Raw genomic sequence first — 17,299 nt, forward strand, 5'->3', positions numbered from 1 at the left:
TCTGGCGGTGGGGGCGGCGGAGCCGAGGGGCGCGGCGCGGCGAGTGCCGCCCCGCGCGGGGCGAGGCGCGGGCGGGCTGCGCTCCCAGCCGCTTGCGGTCAGAGGGTCGTTCCGCGCTCGGAGACCCTCGGGCGAGGACGGAAGATTACTTGAGAGAGATCGTCTCACCGTGACGCCCTGGTAGCGGAGTTCAGGCTGCCGGAGATTTGCATAATAATGTGAGCGGCACCGAGCCATCCGCTGAGAGGCCGCGCTGCCGGCAGCAGTAGGGATTTTAAAAGGAAATCGTGAGATAGGTCAGCTCTTGAACAAAGGAATGCGAAGATGCTAATCCTCGGTCCGCATTTGAAAGAAAATAAGTATTCCAAGTAAACCGGGCCTAGTCCGTCGGAGTTCCTGCTTACCCCCGAACTAGCAGAGAAGCTCTTGGAAAGACGGTTCCCTGGAAGCTTAAGGGATTTCAATGCAGCTCTCGTGTTTTTGATGGACAGGAAAGATCTGAAATCAGCAGTGTTAATTACTAATGGCATTAGAAGCTCAAAGTGGGGCTATGCTACTGACTTTCCCCGCCGCCTCTTATTATTTTTAATGTTGTTTCTCAAAAATAATCGGTATTTGAACTTAATTGTTATATAAGAGCAGTATTATCATTCAGGTCAGTCATTTCAACACCTAATTTTCAGCAAAGCATTGTCATTACAAAACCATAGCCCGCAGTTAGTGAGTTTTTAGAAAATAAGTCTGTAGTAACTGGCGATTGCATTTTGCTCCGGTTCTAGACTGGGACCTGAATAAACTCTTTGTCTGAAGTTTAGTTTCAGTATTTTCACCAAATGCTAAAGCATAAGCAAGTATTTTTTAAGATGTTCACACTATCAGTCTTGACATCACTTAATTAATGCTTTCCAAGAAGGCTCCGTGCCTAGCTGCAGTAGGTGCTTTGTGGTATTTCAGGAGCCATGTTTTCCAGAACTCAAGAGGATCACAGTTCTCTTCCCTCTAATGTCGTCCCAAAGCAAGCACATAATTTTCACCACAAATACGGAAAGTAAATATGAGATGGGCCAAACAATGTGAGATTAATTTCACTGGCCAACCAAACTTTATCAAAATATTTCCTTGTCCCTAAGTATCCATTACCAGAAGAGGATTACACTTTTGGTATTTCTCGCAGAAGGAGGACTACAGCAGTGGAGCCGGTGAGAAGGCATCATCCAAGATGAGCATCAAGCCTTTTCATTTATTTTTTAACAGTCCAACAATAATCATATATCTCTAGGCATGTGCCCGCTAGTTGGACAGTTTCTTAATACTGAGAAGGGGGAAGACAGTAACAGAAGAGTCTTCCTTCTAACTCTACATTAACTTTTAAAAGCATATATTGTGTCTTTTGGAGGGAGGTTTGCTATCTAACACACACTGAAGAGCAATTTGACTACCTAGCTGTACAGGACACAAATATCCAGGTTTGGTAATTCCACACTCCTTCTTCCTTGCAGGTTAAGTGGACGATGCCAAGCCTTACCACCAATTGAGAAGTGCTTGATGGCTTTTGTCATGTGATTTCATGCATATCTATGCTGCACAGTGCAGTAAGGGGGAAAAAATACACAGCTCACATCAGTGTTTCAGCACGGCGGGTTCAGCACTGTACAGATACGGCAGCTTGTTAGCCCTCAGCAGGGGTCATTAGGGCCACAGTAACACAGTTACGCTCCTATTCTGGAGCCAGTTCAGACTTTGCTTGTTGCACAGCACATGCCTGATTTTTAAATCCTACTCCACTCCTGGGGAATAATGTCTGCATTTCTTTTATTGTTCTCTAACTGTGCAACATTTTCCATCGCCCTGTCCTCACTCACCTATCTCCTGAAAGTAAAAAAAGAAAAAGCCCCCAAACCTCTCGAATGCCTGCAACCAATCATTTCCAGAATAATCTGCAAGAACTAAACACGTCAGCCTTAATGGTTTAATGATTCTTAAGACATACACTTGGCTGTATCAGGACACACTGAACATTATTGCTGTAAATCCTCTTCCTTATCATCCGTTCTTTAACTCTTCCTCATTCTTTGTGCGCTACATCTAAAATTAGAGTACAAATTCATGGGGAGGGCGCAATATTTTGGGTATTATTTGGTCTCTGTCAGTGGCATAAACCTCAGCTTAACTAGACTCCTTGGAGACACGCTGAACAGAGAGCTGATGGAGTGTACCTAGAGTGTACCTATGGGTTACATTCATAAAAGGCCATAGGTGCCAAAGCTGAAACTTGGATCTTTAAAAATTCCTGCACAGCTCCCTGACCGTTCTGGAGGCTCTCAGATTTTTGAAGAATGCTCCCACATTTTGCCTCCTGAATAGACAAGTGCCTTGCTCCCATTGCAATCTGCACTTCCCACGGGCACTCACCAAACCTGATGCAACAGTCTCAATCTCACACAGAAGGGAAGATGAAACAGGAGTGCTATGTTTCTTCCAAGTGCTCGGCCAGGGCAGAAACATGCAGTTTGAATTCCCTTTAACATAAATCTTCAGCTTGCTAGGGAGGTGCACTGTTCAGCAAACTGCCTACTTGCACTGCACAAGTCTGGCACATCTTAGCCTATCCAAACAGTAACACGCTCATTATGAGTTTCTGTTTACCACTACAGGTAGTAGCATTACTGGTGTCTGCAGTGGTGAAGCTGTATTCCAAAACGGCAAGAGTTCTGTCTGTACTGCTGTGTAAACAGTAACTCAGGGTACATTGGAGGTTAATTAGCAGAAGACCCATACTGCTTGCCTGCACACACCATCTTCAGTTGGGGGGTGACCTGATGCTCTTTTGTTCACAGGAGGAATACCAGGTATGCCCATCATGGGAGCACCTTCCTCTGATTTCCCCCTCCTCATCCCCCTCCCAGGTTGCACATATTAATCACGTGGATACATCCTGACCTTCAGCTGTATTAGCTGCTTTTCATAATGTCAGGTAGAAAGTAGGAGCCTGGGTCTTCCCAGACAAACTCCTCTGTGTTGCTTACTGCCAGGCCAGATGGAATTTGTAGATAAAATACAAGGCTAGTAGTGACATGCAGAGTTGCGTCTTGGGATACTGTAGATGTGTATCATGGGGCTTGAGCATACATTACTGATGTGCTGGTCTTTCAAAACAGGAGTCGTGTTCCTATTGAAAGAGCGAACTTGCTAAACTCAGTCTGACTGAGAAGAGCCCCACTGCCTGAAAATATCTCTTTCATGACATAATAAAAAAACCCCAAAGCTATTCCTGACAGTCAGTAGAATCCTTTCTGTTCACTGATCTGCTGCAAACAAGTTATTGATTTATGCCTCAAGTGCTAGTAAGGATGGTTTGTACCTAAGAATTCCAGTTGGTAGCCTTCATTTGTCAAACAATAAATAGTCTTATAGAATGTTTTTCTTATTTTATGTTAACTGCGTATCAACGTACTTCACAAGCAGTGAGAAACTTCAAGTCTTTCAAGGCTAGACTAGACGTAAAAAAACTTCTACAAATGACTATTTACAGTCTGACTGCATTTTCCAAATCATTTGCATTTTTGAACATTTTGATGGCATGCATAGGAAAGGACATTATCCATAACTAACGTGGGTATGATGGAGGCCAGTTCTGTGGACTCCAGTATTTCAATCTGACTCAGCTGCTGCTGAAAAAAGCAAAATAGCTGATAGAACTTTTCTAATTCCAGCCAAAGGAAAATCTACCTGATTGTGAACTGTGGATCTTTTTCAGCCTGTTTTCAGCCTGACACTAGTGTTTGAAAACATAATCATTTGAGGTTCCGAGATTTTTATCACCTAGATTTTAGGCAGGCTTTCCTTCAGAAACTGAAGCCTTCAGATTTTTAAGTTCTCCATTTTTGTAAGAAAATAGACAGTTATTCTGCATGACTGACAAATCACAGAAACAGTACCCCACTAACGAGATGTTTTTAATAGGGGTTTCTTATCTCCCTGCACAATGCCTCCCTCCAAAAAAAGCAGTTACTAAATCCATAAAATCTGTGCAGAATACAGTATTGTTTAAAAGAAAACCCTCCAACTGTCATGCAATAAAATAGTCTACAGTATTTGGAATAATGTTTGCATTCAATGATGCAATCATAGCACAGTAGTGTAAGTTTAAATCTCCTATAACTGCACAGAACTGAAAACTGATTTGTAACTTTTTGCATTTCATGGGATTTTCCTTCTTTTTGTTGTATCTTTTTTGTTATCTTTTTCTTTTCCTCTTGCAAACTAATAAGTGAAAGTTGCTTGAATTAAAAAAAGTCCAAGGATACAAGAAACAGCAATTTGTTTGATTTTTTTTCTCCTGGTAACTACAGGAGACTGGTAAAGTATTATTAGCTGTTCTTGTCATGATTAACTTATATTTGAAGAAACCAGCTGATCCTGTATGCATTTAGTAATATTGCTGCCATCATATCTGCAAAACCACACTGAGTAAATCCTTAAGCCATCTGCAGTGAAGAACTACCTGTAAAGAGGTAGAACGGATTTGGCAATTGTGTAACTGTGACTTGATTAAAGAAACTGTATTCGTGTATGCATTTTTACAAATGAAATGAAAATTTATTTAACAATGATCAAAGCAGCCTGCTGCCAAGTCTCCCCATGTCTTTCTCACTCTATTTTGACAAATTTTAGAAGTTTTCCTATACTTTTACAATCACAGCAGTGATTGCTGGAGATGGAAGCACTGCTGTTAGTACCCTGGCTCGGAAGAAGGAAAATGTTATTTTCTTTCACGTTACTCTCTGTTCAGGTGAACCTTAGGAGAATAGCAGGAAGCATTTCTACTTTGTCTTTAATTAATGCCATTTGTCACCATAATGATGTATCACTAATGAATAACTTTGGAGAAATCAGCATTTAATTATATATTAAATTCTATAAAGCATAAAATTATCATGAATGCTTAGTAAATACTTTGATAAAAAGCTTGGTTATTCTTTCCAGAGTAATGTTCTGTGCTGCAGACTAGCCTTCATGTACATATATATTTTAAAAGGATGTTTTATTCCTAAGAGCTTGACTGACCAAAGTAGCTATACTCCTAAATTATTACTTAGTATTGCATCTGGTAAGTGGCTAATTGATTATCTTATCCTTGCTGCTGAGGACTTTTAAGGATTGAAGAGCCAGAGAGAAGACTCTGCAAGCTAAAACTCACCTGTTCCTAGCCTATCTCCCAAATAATACTTTTTTTTCCTAGAAAAAAAAAAGATGCTACCTCTGTAGAGCCTAGCAGATCTTCTGCCATACTGCTGTGATTTTTATCGACCCTCTGTTTTTGTGTCTCCATTGGCTACCCATTTTACTTCACTGAATACAGCTTTTTGTCTTTACCTTTAAGGCCTGGATCGCTTCCTGCGCATGCCCTGCCAGCTGTCCTATGCGATCAGCCTGGGAGCTTCTGCTCCCTTGATGCTTGGCCACCAAACATCCACCAGCACGATTTGCCCCCAAGTATTTTTGTGCATGTTCCAATGCTGCGTCCCCCCTCGTGGGATGAATCCCCCTATAAAAAAATCCAGAAAACCACCGCAGTGTCTTCCTTCAAGTCTCCCAATGTCACACCTGACAGTTGCTAGCTAGGGGACTAAGCTCACCACCGCCAACACTCACTCCCCAAGGGTCTCTTCAGAAAAGGGGGCTCTGCAGCCCGGGTGGCGCAGAACAGAGCTAGGTCGGGGCAACGGCCCAGGCCCGTGCGGCGCCCGGAGGGTTTCCGAGCTCCCCTGGAGGGGCGCGGGGCCCGTTACGGGAAAGCCGCGGCCGGCCCCGCCACCTCTGGGGCGAAACCCCGGGCCGGAGCTCGCAGCCGGTAGGCTTGACAGTGCGCTGCCGCCCCGACTCTACGCTGCGGTTTCGCGGCGAATCCCTAGCGGTGCACGACGAGCCAGGCAGGCTTGCAGCCCCCCCCGGTGCTGGCGCGGTCGCCCGCCCGGCCCCGGGCAGGTTGGGGGTGGGAGGGAGGCGGCGCGTAGAACGGCTCTAAGGGCGCATGAGCGAGGCGCGCAGCGGGCTAGGGGGACGCGAGCGCTGGGTAGCTGCTGGGCGGCCTGCCGGGGCAGGCAGACAGACAGCACCGCACGGGCCCGGACTTGGGCCCGCACCCGCAGGTAACGGTCGCCCGGCGGCAGCATTGCTCCCGAAGCGCGGCGCGGCTCGGCTCTGTACCTGCAGAGGTTGCCAGGGCGACGCCATTTTGCAGCCGGGCGGGGCCGGGCCGGGCCGAGCTCTGAGGCTGCCTTCGAGGCGCGGGTCCTGGCGTGGCGGGAGCCCGCGGGTCCGCTGGGGTTTGCCTGGCGGGCTCTGGCCGAGGCCGAGGACTCGGGGCCGGGCCTGGCGGAAGCCCTGCGGAGACCTCCGGATGGCGGAGATGGGGCCGGAGAGGCGCTCGCAGAGCCCTGCGAGGCGCTCGCAGAGCCCGGCCTCGCGGCTGGGGAAGCAGGTCTGGAAGAGGACGTCTCGCTGCCGGCGTGCGGGAAGTCCGGTCTGGGGCGTAACCTCGCTCCATGCCCGTTGGGCCCGCGACTGGGCCGTGAGGAGGGTCGGCCGCGCTAGCCTTGCCGCCGGCAGAGTCATCGGTGCCCGAGCTCGGTGAAGCGCATGGAAAGCTCTCCAGGGTGGGAGAGTCTTGCCCGGCGGTGCCGGGAGCGGGTCCGCCTCGCCGTGCTCCGCCCCTCGGGTTCCCGCTAAGCCCCCAGGTCGCCTGAGGGGCGCCCGGCCGAGTCCGGACTGCCGGCCCACGGGCGGCATCAGGTCCCGAGCGCGGGGCCGTGAAGGGGCGCGGGCTCGGACGAAGAGCCCCTCCCCGTGGTGCTGAACAGGGAACGATGTGCGGTTTTCTCCGTGCTTCGTTCAGCCATCAGTCGCTCTTTTGGTGCTAAAGTAGGCATAGTACCCAGCGAAAGATAGTTCAGTCAGATTTGGACACTTTTTGTACACAAAAGCAAAGCGAGGAGAAAGTCTGTGTCACAGCTGTCAGCTATGATCTTATTAGCATGCAGATGCATTTTCTGACGTAATCACTGGGGTGATCTTCTCCTGGAAAGATGTTAAAATGCAACTGCTTTCTGAAATGGGATCTCTTACCGCTTTGACTGATGCATCTGGATTACAGAAGCTTTATGTTATATTAGGCTGTGAACCACACTAGGTTTATTTTCCAAGGTAATGGGGATATGCCAAAGCATATTATGCTTCTGTTTAATCCCCTTCTTTGACCCCATGTACAGCACCAGTTCAGTTTATTTAGCCCTTTCCAAATATCAACAGTCCTCTTCCTAGGCAAGGAAGGTGGCTCAAACGTTCTGTCTTGGGAACAGCTGGGCAAGGATATGTGTGAAAAATTAATTATGGTTTACAGTAGATATTTTTAAAGGGGAAAAGTGTATTTGAGCCTATTCATACTACAATGATGAAAGGGCAGGTTCATGGTTTTGAGTCCCTCTTGCAAAATATTACATGCTGGGGCTGAATTTAATACCTTGAGGCCAGCCCTGAGTATTGACATGGAGCGTGCTGGTGGCAAATTATTGGATATGGAATGCTTTTCATTATTCTGACTGTTCATTCCAATCAGGCCTGGCTAATGGCATTTTTACAGACCGTGGGAAATGCCTCTAGGGGAAGCCTCCATTTTGACTGCTGTGCCTAACTCCTCTAATTCTGGTGCTCCTGAATTTCCTGTCATTTTTTTGAGATGTTAAAACATATATTTTCCAGATTCCTGTGTAGGATGCATTTTAGTTAAGAGTCTGCAAAATAACTGGGGTTTTCTTGGGTTTTGGTGCTAAATAAGTTTGACTGTGGGAAGCACACATTCTTACAAAGACAGAGCATGCAATTAAAGTTCCCTTTCTTGATAATTAGAGATTTTAAATACATGTCAAATGAAATGCAATAGTCAAGGAATCAGAGCGGTTGAATGAATTGCCTATACATTTCTTTTGTCATGAAGGGGGGGGGTGTGTGTGTGTGAAATGTTTATTTCTTCAAAGCAACAGGTAATAAAATGCTTTTGAAAGTTAATTAAATAAATGTGTAGTATATGTAATACACTTGAATATGATCCATGGATGAGAGTGAAATTTCAACACTGTTTCAGTTTACTTGCTTAGAGAACTCAGTTATGTTTTGATACCCAGGCGGACTAATTAAGCATAGCAGTAAAAAATATGGGGTGCAAAACACAGGTAACTATTGACCTTAATATTTCAGTACGTTGTAGAGAAACTCAGGAATCTAGAGAATGCTAAACTGGTATGTGGTAATTTGCCACGCAGTACTACGGCATTTTCAGGCAGCTAATCAAATTAAAGTTGAATCAGAAAACCATCAAACTTGTGTCATGTGATCAAAATATCAGAGATTTGTCTACAAATAGAAACGCAAGGAGCATCCTTTACTGCATTTAGCAAAGAGTTGGAGTATCCCACATTTCTTTCTAATCCGTTTTGTGTGCTGTTATGGCTGTTTATTTTTCTGCAAGCATTAGTCTGTTGAATTTTGAGCATGAACGAGACTTTAAATGCCCTGGAGCACACAAAGTGTTTCATCTTGGACTGGTGATTATAAGCATAGATTCAGTTTTGCAGTTTGAAATGAAATTGCTCTGGAGTAATTTGCTCTCAGTGACAAGAAAAATCAGCAATAAAAGCATCTATTGGAATTTTTGAGCAATGGAAGTAGCCTGATTTGTACCTTGTATCCTTAGTACCCGTGACCAAGCTTGATGGAGTGACACTCCTACTAGCTTTAATGAGTTGAATGTAATTGTAGCGTGGTCTGCATCAGAATGCCAGGGGGATGTAGGTTCCTTTGAGGTGTGCTTTTCGGAAGCCCCAGAACATGTTGTCGTGACGGCGTCTTCCTGCATGCTCTCTCTGTTTCTGTGCATGTGGTGTTTATCAGTGCTTTTATACCTCCATTCTGCAGCATGCTTTTTACTTTTCTGTCTTTTCAGACAGTTACTTAGGCCTTCTAAAACTGTCTATCTTGAGAATAGAATAGGGAAACATCTGCTCTCTTCAGCATCAGCTTTATCCAAGATACCATATGGTTATTATATAACACTATTTTTCGTGGTGTTACTTGCGTAGCAGAATAACTGCAGGACTCTGCCTGATTCAGGTTAAACTGAGTACTTGAGAGAAAGATGTACTAGGAATTTACTATTTTTACATGATTGCCATTTTTCTCGCATGCTTGAGCTTAGGTACTATCTTTGCTCATTTCAGGACTGCCTCTGAATCGCAGTCCAGAAAGAAGAAACAACCGTGTTGATTTAAGTTGAACATTTGTCTCTAAGATTAAGAACAAAGCCATGCCAGTGCTTTCGGAAGACTCAGGTAACTAATCTGCATGCTTTCAACAGACCAGTGACTGAATTCTTAGTGTATGTGTTTCACACAGGAAATTAATTCAAATTGGAGTTAAATAAAATAACATTAGGATAGTACAACTAGATTTCTTAGCAGTTACCTAAAAGAAAACGAGGAAGGTGGAGTATAAAAGGTGAAAATGAATAAAGTTAGTCAGATTTCAGGAAACACCGAGTTTCATAAGAACCCTAATGCCCCTGAATATATGATGGTAGACAGGCTCCTATGGACAAACTTGGACCTCACAGTATAACACTGGCTTCTACACATGCTTATTAAAGATTAGCCCTTATATCTCTGCTGCTTGCTGTGCCAGTTCTTAACATTTTCTGAACAGGTGTTGGCAAGCTTTGTTAATGTTCTTCCTTTTGACTTAAAAACCAGTGATTCCATTCAAGGCTTGCTAACCAGCTCCTCCAGTATGCTACCCAGGGTGAAGTCATATGACACTATGATACTGATTTTTAAAGCAGAAGTGAGTTTCAGTCTCCTGGATCTAAAGTTCATGGAGAGAATAGCCAAAGGAGCAGATTTTAGCACACACACACTTCCGCCCCCTTTTTATTTTTTTCTTTTGGTTTGTGTTGGTTTGTTTGTTTTTGTTTTCCCAGTCATGGTCCACCAGGAAAAACCTGACATTTGTCTGTCCCTGTGCACTGCAAAATTGGGATATTGCTGATTGAAGCACTTTTTAGAAAACTAGCCACAAGCTTTGCTTCCACTGCAGTGGAAATCTACACCAGTCTTCTCCTCTTCTGGTCAGACCTGACTTCTAACAGGTGCCTCAGAGGTAGAAAGGGCAGAATAACACTTGTAAGCAAAGTTGCTCGGCAAGTAGAGCTGGTAGCTGTGCAACAAAGGAGGTAGTTCAGTAATTTTGTGAGTCTACTGCGGCACTCTAATAACTCAAAGTTTGTTAGAAGGCTAGCTGTTCTAGAAACAAAGGGTAATTAACATGGAGGGGGAAACTTCAAAAGTCTTTACAAATATTTATTGCTTTGGTAGCTTTTGCCTTAATATGATATATGTTATATCTTAAGCTGTGTTTGCTGCTTAAGAAGGGAGCATTACAAAATGAGTGGAAGATAAACAGAAATCTCTCTGCAAACTTAATGATTGCCAAGATGGGCACCAAATAAATGTAGTTGATGTTAAGTCTGCAATAGAAGGTCCCGTGAGACATGCTGTCTACAAAGCTTTTGTTCTGTCTTGAATTTAAATTTAGGTTTGCATGAAACTTTGGCCCTTTTGACATCTCAGCTAAGACCTGATTCAAATCATAAAGAGGAAATGGGATTCCTTAGGGATGTCTTCAGCGAAAGGAGCCTCAGCTACCTTATGAAGGTAGAAGTTCATTTATGAATGTACGTTTTCCTTACAGGTTACTTATTCTCTGTTCCCTTGATTTATCAACCGTTTACTTTGCCAAAGTTGTTTTGGTTTTGGTAGAATTCTATACTGACCAAAGCATGTATTTATTTAAGCACAAACATTAAGAATATTCATTGACAATTAACATATTTTGTTCAGAAAAACCATTTCTGCCTTGATTGCCAAAATGCAGATACAGTGCCCTGTAGCTAAAAACCAGCGTGAGATGGCTTCATTTTTTCAATTATGCTGCTGAAGTCTTAACAGATTTTCTGTCTGTCTGTGAAACTAGCATGAGCAAAAAGAAAACTAAAAGACTCCTAAACAAAACAAAAATAACTGCAAGAGAGGTTATTTTTCTGACACTTATCTCAGAAAAATTATATTCCTTAAATATAAAAATATTCCAGTGTAGGTATATTTAGGAAGTTTTGTATCTCTCTATAGTAATATACCTGAATAATCTTTTTCAGATTCATGAAAAACTCCGTCATTATGAAAGACAGAGTCCAACTCCTGTTTTACATAGTGCAGCAGGATTAGTTGAAGATGTGAGTAAAAATTCTTGTCTCCTTTTTTTCCTGTTATTTAAGCCTGCTTTTCTAACAAATCAAAGCTTTGCAATTGTGCTATATGTGTACGTATTTCTCATCTTCCCCAACTGCTTTTGGAATCCGTTGGCTAGTTTCACTCATGATTGATCAAGGAAATGAGAACTCAAAAATATCATGTCATTAAATGTCCAGTGAAGACAGACACAGGCAGGCAGAACAGAAGGTTGTTATTAATGGCCTTCATAAGGGAGAGGCTGCAAAAAGCGTTCGGTGGTCCTTTCTTGACGATAGACTATCCCAGCTAAGCATTCAGTCTTAAGGACTTAAATCCATTAGAACCCAAGCAGCATTGCTGTTCACATAGAATGGTTTGGGTTGGAAGGGACCTTGAAAGATCATCTAGTCTAACCGCCCTGCCATGGGTAGGGCCACCTTTCACTAGATCAGGTTGCTCAAAGCCCTGTCCTGCTTGACTTGGAACATTTCCAGTGGTGGGGCATCCACAACTTCTTTGGGCAACCTGTTCCAGCATCTCACCACCTTCATCGTAAAAAAAATTCTTCCTTATATCCAATCTAAATTTGCCCACTTTCAGTTTAAAACTGCTGCCCCTTGTCCTGTCACTACAGGCCTTGGTAAAGAGCTTCTCTCCATCTTTCTTTTAAGCTCCCTTTACATATTGAAAGGCAGCAATAAGGTCTCCCCGGAGCCTTCTCTTCTCCAGGCTGAACAACCCCAACTCTCTCAGCCTTTCTTCAATAGGAGAGCTATTCCAGCCCTCAGATCATTTTCGTGGTCCTCCTCTGGACGCACTCTAACAGGTCCATGTCTGTCTTGTACCAGGGACCCTGGAACTGGATGCAGTACTCTAGGTGGGGGGGGTCTCATGAGAACAGAGTAGAAGGGGAGAATGACCTCCCTTGACCTGCTGGCCTTGCTTCTTTTTATGCAGCCTGGGATACAATTGGTTTTCTGGGCTTCAAGCATGCATTGCTGTCACGTATCTGATTTTTCATCCACCGGTATCCCCAAGTCCTTCTCTGCAGGGCTGCTCTCAATCAATTTGTGCCCCAGTCTGTTCACAGAGCAAAGTTTTATCTTAGATTTGTTTGTAACATGCCACATGCCTGAAAAAGTGAAATTTTGACAGCTCTCTCTAAGTGGCTTGTGCGTGTTACCTTCAAAAGCATAGCAAAGGGCTGTGGAAGGTTTGGGAACTAGAATTCCTCCCTTTGCAAAGCCAGGAGAGCCCACTGCCCCATCTTAACCTGCAGCATACCCCCCTCTCCCCTTTCCCACAAACAGCCCACTGCCTCCATAAAAGTTTTGGCACTGCTGCCTGTCAAGTCATACAAAATCACCATCTTCTAAACAGCAGAGGAGAAGTTTTATACAGGACTATACAACTTCGCTATCTAGAACCCTTTACAGGGAAAGGAAATCTCTCTTGCCTCAATCCCTTCTCCCTTCCTCCTCTGCCCCCTCTCCCCCCCCGGCCTAGTGTGAAAGTGCTTCCATTATTTCTCTAATCTTTGTTTGGAAGGCCTAAGACTCCAGGGCATATTTTGGTATCCAGGCTTTGCAGGGGAACAAGGGAAATTCTGTTGCATGTTCCACATAGGTAATGCTACCTGGTTACAGAGAGAATTAAACTTCTTTATCATAGGACAAGCACAAGAGTGTTGTTTCACATGTCACTTACAGATTCCATATAGAATTTAAATTTTCAGAACTTGTTTCTGAAATTATATTGGCAGAATCACTCTTAAAATGTATGTTTATGGGCTAGGATCCTGATTTCTGATGATGTCTTCCTGCACTATCTAATAAAATAGATTAAGAAGTTTTCATTTCTTTTAGGATTCATGCAGTATTGATTGGGATTGGTTTTGATCTGTGCACGCTACTTTGAAGAATGATAGAATTTAGCAAACACTCACCAGAAACACTCACTTGCAAATACATGATCTTGTTTGGTGGACTCCTTTTATTTTGAGGTTGTTAAATTTTATTTTAAAGGTAATAGAAGAATTGCAGACCACACCAGTGAATAATGAAGAAAAAGAGCTACTTCAGCTGTTGTCAACACCGCATCTCAGGGTAAAAAACACACCAGAGACCTTAATGAAATTCCTTTGCAGAGTTCCAATAGAACATTTTGTAATGGAAAAGTTACATTGGAGAGTCCCTAAGAGAAAGGAAAAACCTCCTACAAACTCTAGTTCTGTTCCACTGTGATTTCCTGCACAGGCTTTAGGGTGCAAAGGGAATTGAGAAGCATAGGCCTTTCATGCATAATGCACCATGTTGTCTTCCCTCCCCTCCTTAATATTTTGTGAGGGAGCAGAAAAGAAAAGGATACCATTTCTCAACTTTTTGCTTTCCATAGTCCACCTCTATTCTGTAAGTTTATTTAGGCTGAGCTTTGATATTGCCTGGATTTGCTTTAAATATCGACATATACCAATATATAGTTTACATGATGGGTAAGATAATTGCTAAATCTTTTGGGGGGGTTTGGGGATTTATGGTGAGGGTGGGAAGGGGGAGGTTTAAGTTTGCTGTAACATTGGAAACCTGAGAACTGGAAACTGTAATATTACCCCATTACATTACTGTTTCTTATTTCCTTTATGCAGGCAATGCTTGTAGTACATGACACTGTAGCACAGAAGAACTTTGACCCAGTCCTTCCACCTCTACCTGATAACTTTGATGATGATTTTGATGAGGAATCAGTGAAAATTGTTCGGCTAGTGAAAAATAAAGAACCCTTGGTACATATGAGATAACACATCTCTAGTCATAAAACTCCGTAGCACAAAAGCGTTATTGTGAGTATGGAGGAGGTACTTGAAGATGTCGTCAAATAACCTGCAAAAACTAGGAGTGTTCTGCAGCTAGTAAAATAACATAAAAAGAACACTTTCCTAAATACACCTTCACAATTTTGCGTGAGACTCTTTACAGGCATGGGTTTATAACACCAGTCAACACAGAACACGATCTCTGAGGAAACTGTATATGTTGACACAATTATGCTTATTGTACATATTAATTATTTTCATATTGTAGCTAACATTCAATGAATTAATGCCTTCATTTGCATGAAAGTCAGTGATGTATGGTAAGAGTATGTTTGATAGCTGTGTGTAAACATCATATTGACAAGGTACTAGTTTTATACAAATGGAAGTGGAAGAATTGATTTCCTAAGAAAAAACAATTGTGTTGGAGAAGAAATCTGCTAACGTGCTTTTTGTATATGACAGTAGGTAGTAGAAGACAGCAGTGACTTAATTCCTGATTAAAGCTTTATATTGCCAGCAGAGGTAGGAGAAGAAAAAAAAATTCTAATTACTTGGCTTTCCTTGCTTTTATATGTAAAAGTGCTGGCTGTATTGTATAAAGATTCAGAAGACACATAGAGAAAGCTTGTTGTAAGAAATTCTGGTTTGCACACTTGAGTGACTTTGATCACCACAATAATGTATGATCACCACAATAATGTAGGTAGCGTGAGCACTCGGCAAAGTCAGCAGAAAGGAAGGCGTGCGCACCTTCCCACGTGGGCACAGGCAAGAGTTGAATAATGGTGAAAATTGTCAAGGAGGAAGACAAAATTTATAGAACAAATTAATTCCGGTTTAAAAGACACATTAGCTTACATGTTATTTCACCACTCACTGTATTCTAAGCAAATTTCTTATGATGGCTTCTTGGGGGGGTGGGGTGCGGCGTGTATGTTTTATTTCAGGGAGCTACCATCAGAAGAGATGAGCATACAGGAGCTGTGATTGTAGCAAGAATCATGAGAGGTGGTGCAGCTGATCGCAGTGGTAAATTTCTGAAGAAAAGGGGATTTAAAATTGCATTTGTAAACTATTTTAAAATTTCCAAAATTATGCGCGCACATATGTACTATATGCACGTACCTAGAGCAATAATCTGTAATTATGGTTATTCTGATGGTTATTCATTCCAAAAACAGTCCTTTGGACATGGGGTGTTTAATAGGCTGTTATCTTTTTTTTTTTTTTTTTTTTTTTTTTACAAAATAGTCTATCGAAATCTTAATAGGCAACTGTTGGATGTCAAGTCTGAACTAGTATGTAGGCTCTATGTGTAGTCATTGGAGGGAGATGGACATTGCTAGAGAACAAATCATCCCAACAAGCTTTAGAAGGGGATAGGTCACTGCTGAAATTGCCTTTCTTCCGTATTGACTATAAAGGGAGCCTACATGGTAAGCTCACTTGACAACTGAGTTTCAGGTGTCTAGTGGCAGGAGAGACTTCCATGTGTAGGCTCTCATACAGCATGCTTTCAGGATCTACAGGGTTAATTCATGCAGTATTTGACCTTCCATTTTCTAGAAGGTGATCATCCAGATTTTATTAAATAAGCTGAAGTGGCCTTGTATGAGATTTATAGACTCCAAGCCTCATGGACTTTTTTAATATACAAGTAATGCAATCCCAAAATCAGTGAATTACTGTGATGGAAAAATATTAGCTAATTACAGCTTTCTTCTTGATCATTATCATTCTTCAAATTAGTGTAATCTGGTAAACGTAATGTGAAATGACTAGAGCGTGCGCTTAGCATTTCTGTATTTTGTCAGTAATCTATTAATTTAATTAGATATGCTTTTCTCTAAAATAGCCGCTAGGAAAAAATGCCAACAGAGATGGGAGAAGTAGGTCTAAGCTTTAGAAGAAAGAAAAGAATGATTTTTACCTTTAATCTGGTATCTTGGTTTATTCAGTGTATCGTGTTGTCTTCTGTTTGCTTTACTGAGAAATTCTTCTATGTCAGTTAACAGTAGTTACATAACACAAGTACAACATTTCTTACTGAACTGGGTAAACAAACCAAAAACTTGTAAGAGCCTCTTCATGGCTTGTTAAAAAAAAATTAGTCCAACATCTTTCTGGGACTATGTGGTATTGATCTGTAAGTTGACAGCCATGTCATTCCTACCTTTATAATCAGCAGCGTGTCTCCTGACTGTACAAGATTTGATCATCCTCATGAAACTATTCCAGTTTTGCATTCTTAGTGCTGATCCAAATATAGAGGCAGTGATTTTCCAGGGTTTCTTGCCACATGTTCTCTATGTCCACACTGGTCTCCTACGAGACTGTGCTACATGAAAAAAAAAAATGCTACATGGAATAAGGGCAGGAGACTTCAGAGCACACTGCCAACAGAGGCACTTGGCACTAGTAGGAAATCCATTAAGCTGGGGGAGGGAGGAGACGGGGTACATGCTGTTGACTTAGGTTGGACATCAGAGGAGTGGTGCTTTCCAGTCTGTAGACTGATTTTTATTTGCTTGCCATCTCTTCAGGTCTTGTCCATGTTGGAGATGAACTAAGAGAAGTCAATGGTATTACTGTGCTTCACAAACGACCGGAAGAAATAAGTCAGATTTTGGTCTGCACTGATTTGCATTTCAAGATATTTTCTGTTGAGTGATCTAGTAATTACAATAGATGATGAAATTTAACTGTGAGTTTAAACTATGTATAAGGCTAAAAGATGCAATCCCTGCTTGTCTTTGCATTAAGAGTTTTTCTTCTCCCAGTGGATTAGTCTTCTCCTTTTGACTTCAGAAACTTCTGCAAACTGAATCAGTACCAAGTAAGATACAAATAGAAAGTTACATGTTGCTCTGTCAAGAACTTCCCTTTCATGCTTTGTTTATGACAAGCAAATTGCAAATTAAAAGTGCATTCCTAGAAGATAAGCAGTTTATTCATAATACAGTATGTTGGGAAGCTGAAGAAAGCCTTGGCTGTGTGTCCAATAGAGCTGTCAGTCTGTTCGTTACCGGCAGATTCCTTGCGACATTAGCAAATTCTTTCTTCAAGCTTCTCTAACATTAGTGCCCACAAATCTTGGTAACTCTTTCTAAACCTCCACAGGTCAGCCTGCTGTGTTGCAGAAAGT

General features: G+C 42.4%; 2 protein-coding genes across 14 annotated transcripts in view; one reads left to right on the plus strand and one right to left on the minus strand.

The window, feature by feature from the left end:
* LOC140662276 (uncharacterized) lies at positions 1-6,970 on the minus strand. Of its 3 annotated transcripts, XR_012046050.1 has the most exons (3): positions 6,211-6,970; positions 5,377-5,548; positions 1-498 (listed from the first exon to the last, which is right to left on the minus strand). XR_012046050.1 is itself a non-coding variant. In XM_072885520.1 (2 exons), the coding sequence occupies exons 1-2, from the start codon at positions 6,790-6,792 to the stop codon at positions 451-453; spliced, it is 630 nt and encodes a 209-aa protein (XP_072741621.1). In that variant the 5' UTR covers positions 6,793-6,970; the 3' UTR covers positions 1-450. The 3 variants fall into 3 exon arrangements, 2 of the variants coding, with proteins under 2 accessions (XP_072741621.1, XP_072741620.1); XM_072885520.1 differs by lacking the exon at positions 5,377-5,548; XM_072885519.1 differs by lacking the exon at positions 1-498 and having other exon boundaries at positions 4,826-5,548.
* The window catches only part of MPP3 (MAGUK p55 scaffold protein 3), a 25,755-nt gene continuing 14,463 nt past the window's right edge, over positions 6,008-17,299 (plus strand). For 3 of the 11 annotated variants that reach the window (XM_072885505.1, XM_072885511.1, XM_072885513.1), the window contains exons 1-7: positions 6,011-6,152; positions 10,645-10,763; positions 11,264-11,341; positions 13,364-13,444; positions 13,984-14,121; positions 15,102-15,183; positions 16,698-16,816. In XM_072885505.1, the coding sequence (XP_072741606.1) occupies positions 6,035-6,152; positions 10,645-10,763; positions 11,264-11,341; positions 13,364-13,444; positions 13,984-14,121; positions 15,102-15,183; positions 16,698-16,816 (735 nt within the window). In that variant the 5' untranslated portion in view covers positions 6,011-6,034. Of the gene's footprint in view, positions 6,153-9,275; positions 9,387-10,644; positions 10,784-11,263; positions 11,342-13,363; positions 13,445-13,983; positions 14,122-15,101; positions 15,184-16,697; positions 16,817-17,299 lie in introns of those variants that run through there. The other 8 variants (XM_072885514.1, XM_072885516.1, XM_072885506.1 and 5 more) reach the window with 6 other exon arrangements.

Source organism: Ciconia boyciana, chromosome 22 (genome assembly GCF_034638445.1).
Source record: "Ciconia boyciana chromosome 22, ASM3463844v1, whole genome shotgun sequence".
In the NCBI taxonomy this organism is placed as follows: Eukaryota; Metazoa; Chordata; class Aves; order Ciconiiformes; family Ciconiidae; genus Ciconia; species Ciconia boyciana.

Coding starts and splice junctions, on each gene's coding strand:
- LOC140662276 (XM_072885519.1), bottom strand. CDS start 6,792: ATGCCGCCCGTGGGCCGGCAGTCCGGACTCGGCCGGGCGCCCCTCAGG. Junction 5,549..6,210: donor CGCCCTGGCAACCTCTGCAG/GTACAGAGCCGA, acceptor ATTTTTTTATAG/GGGGATTCATCCCACGAGGG.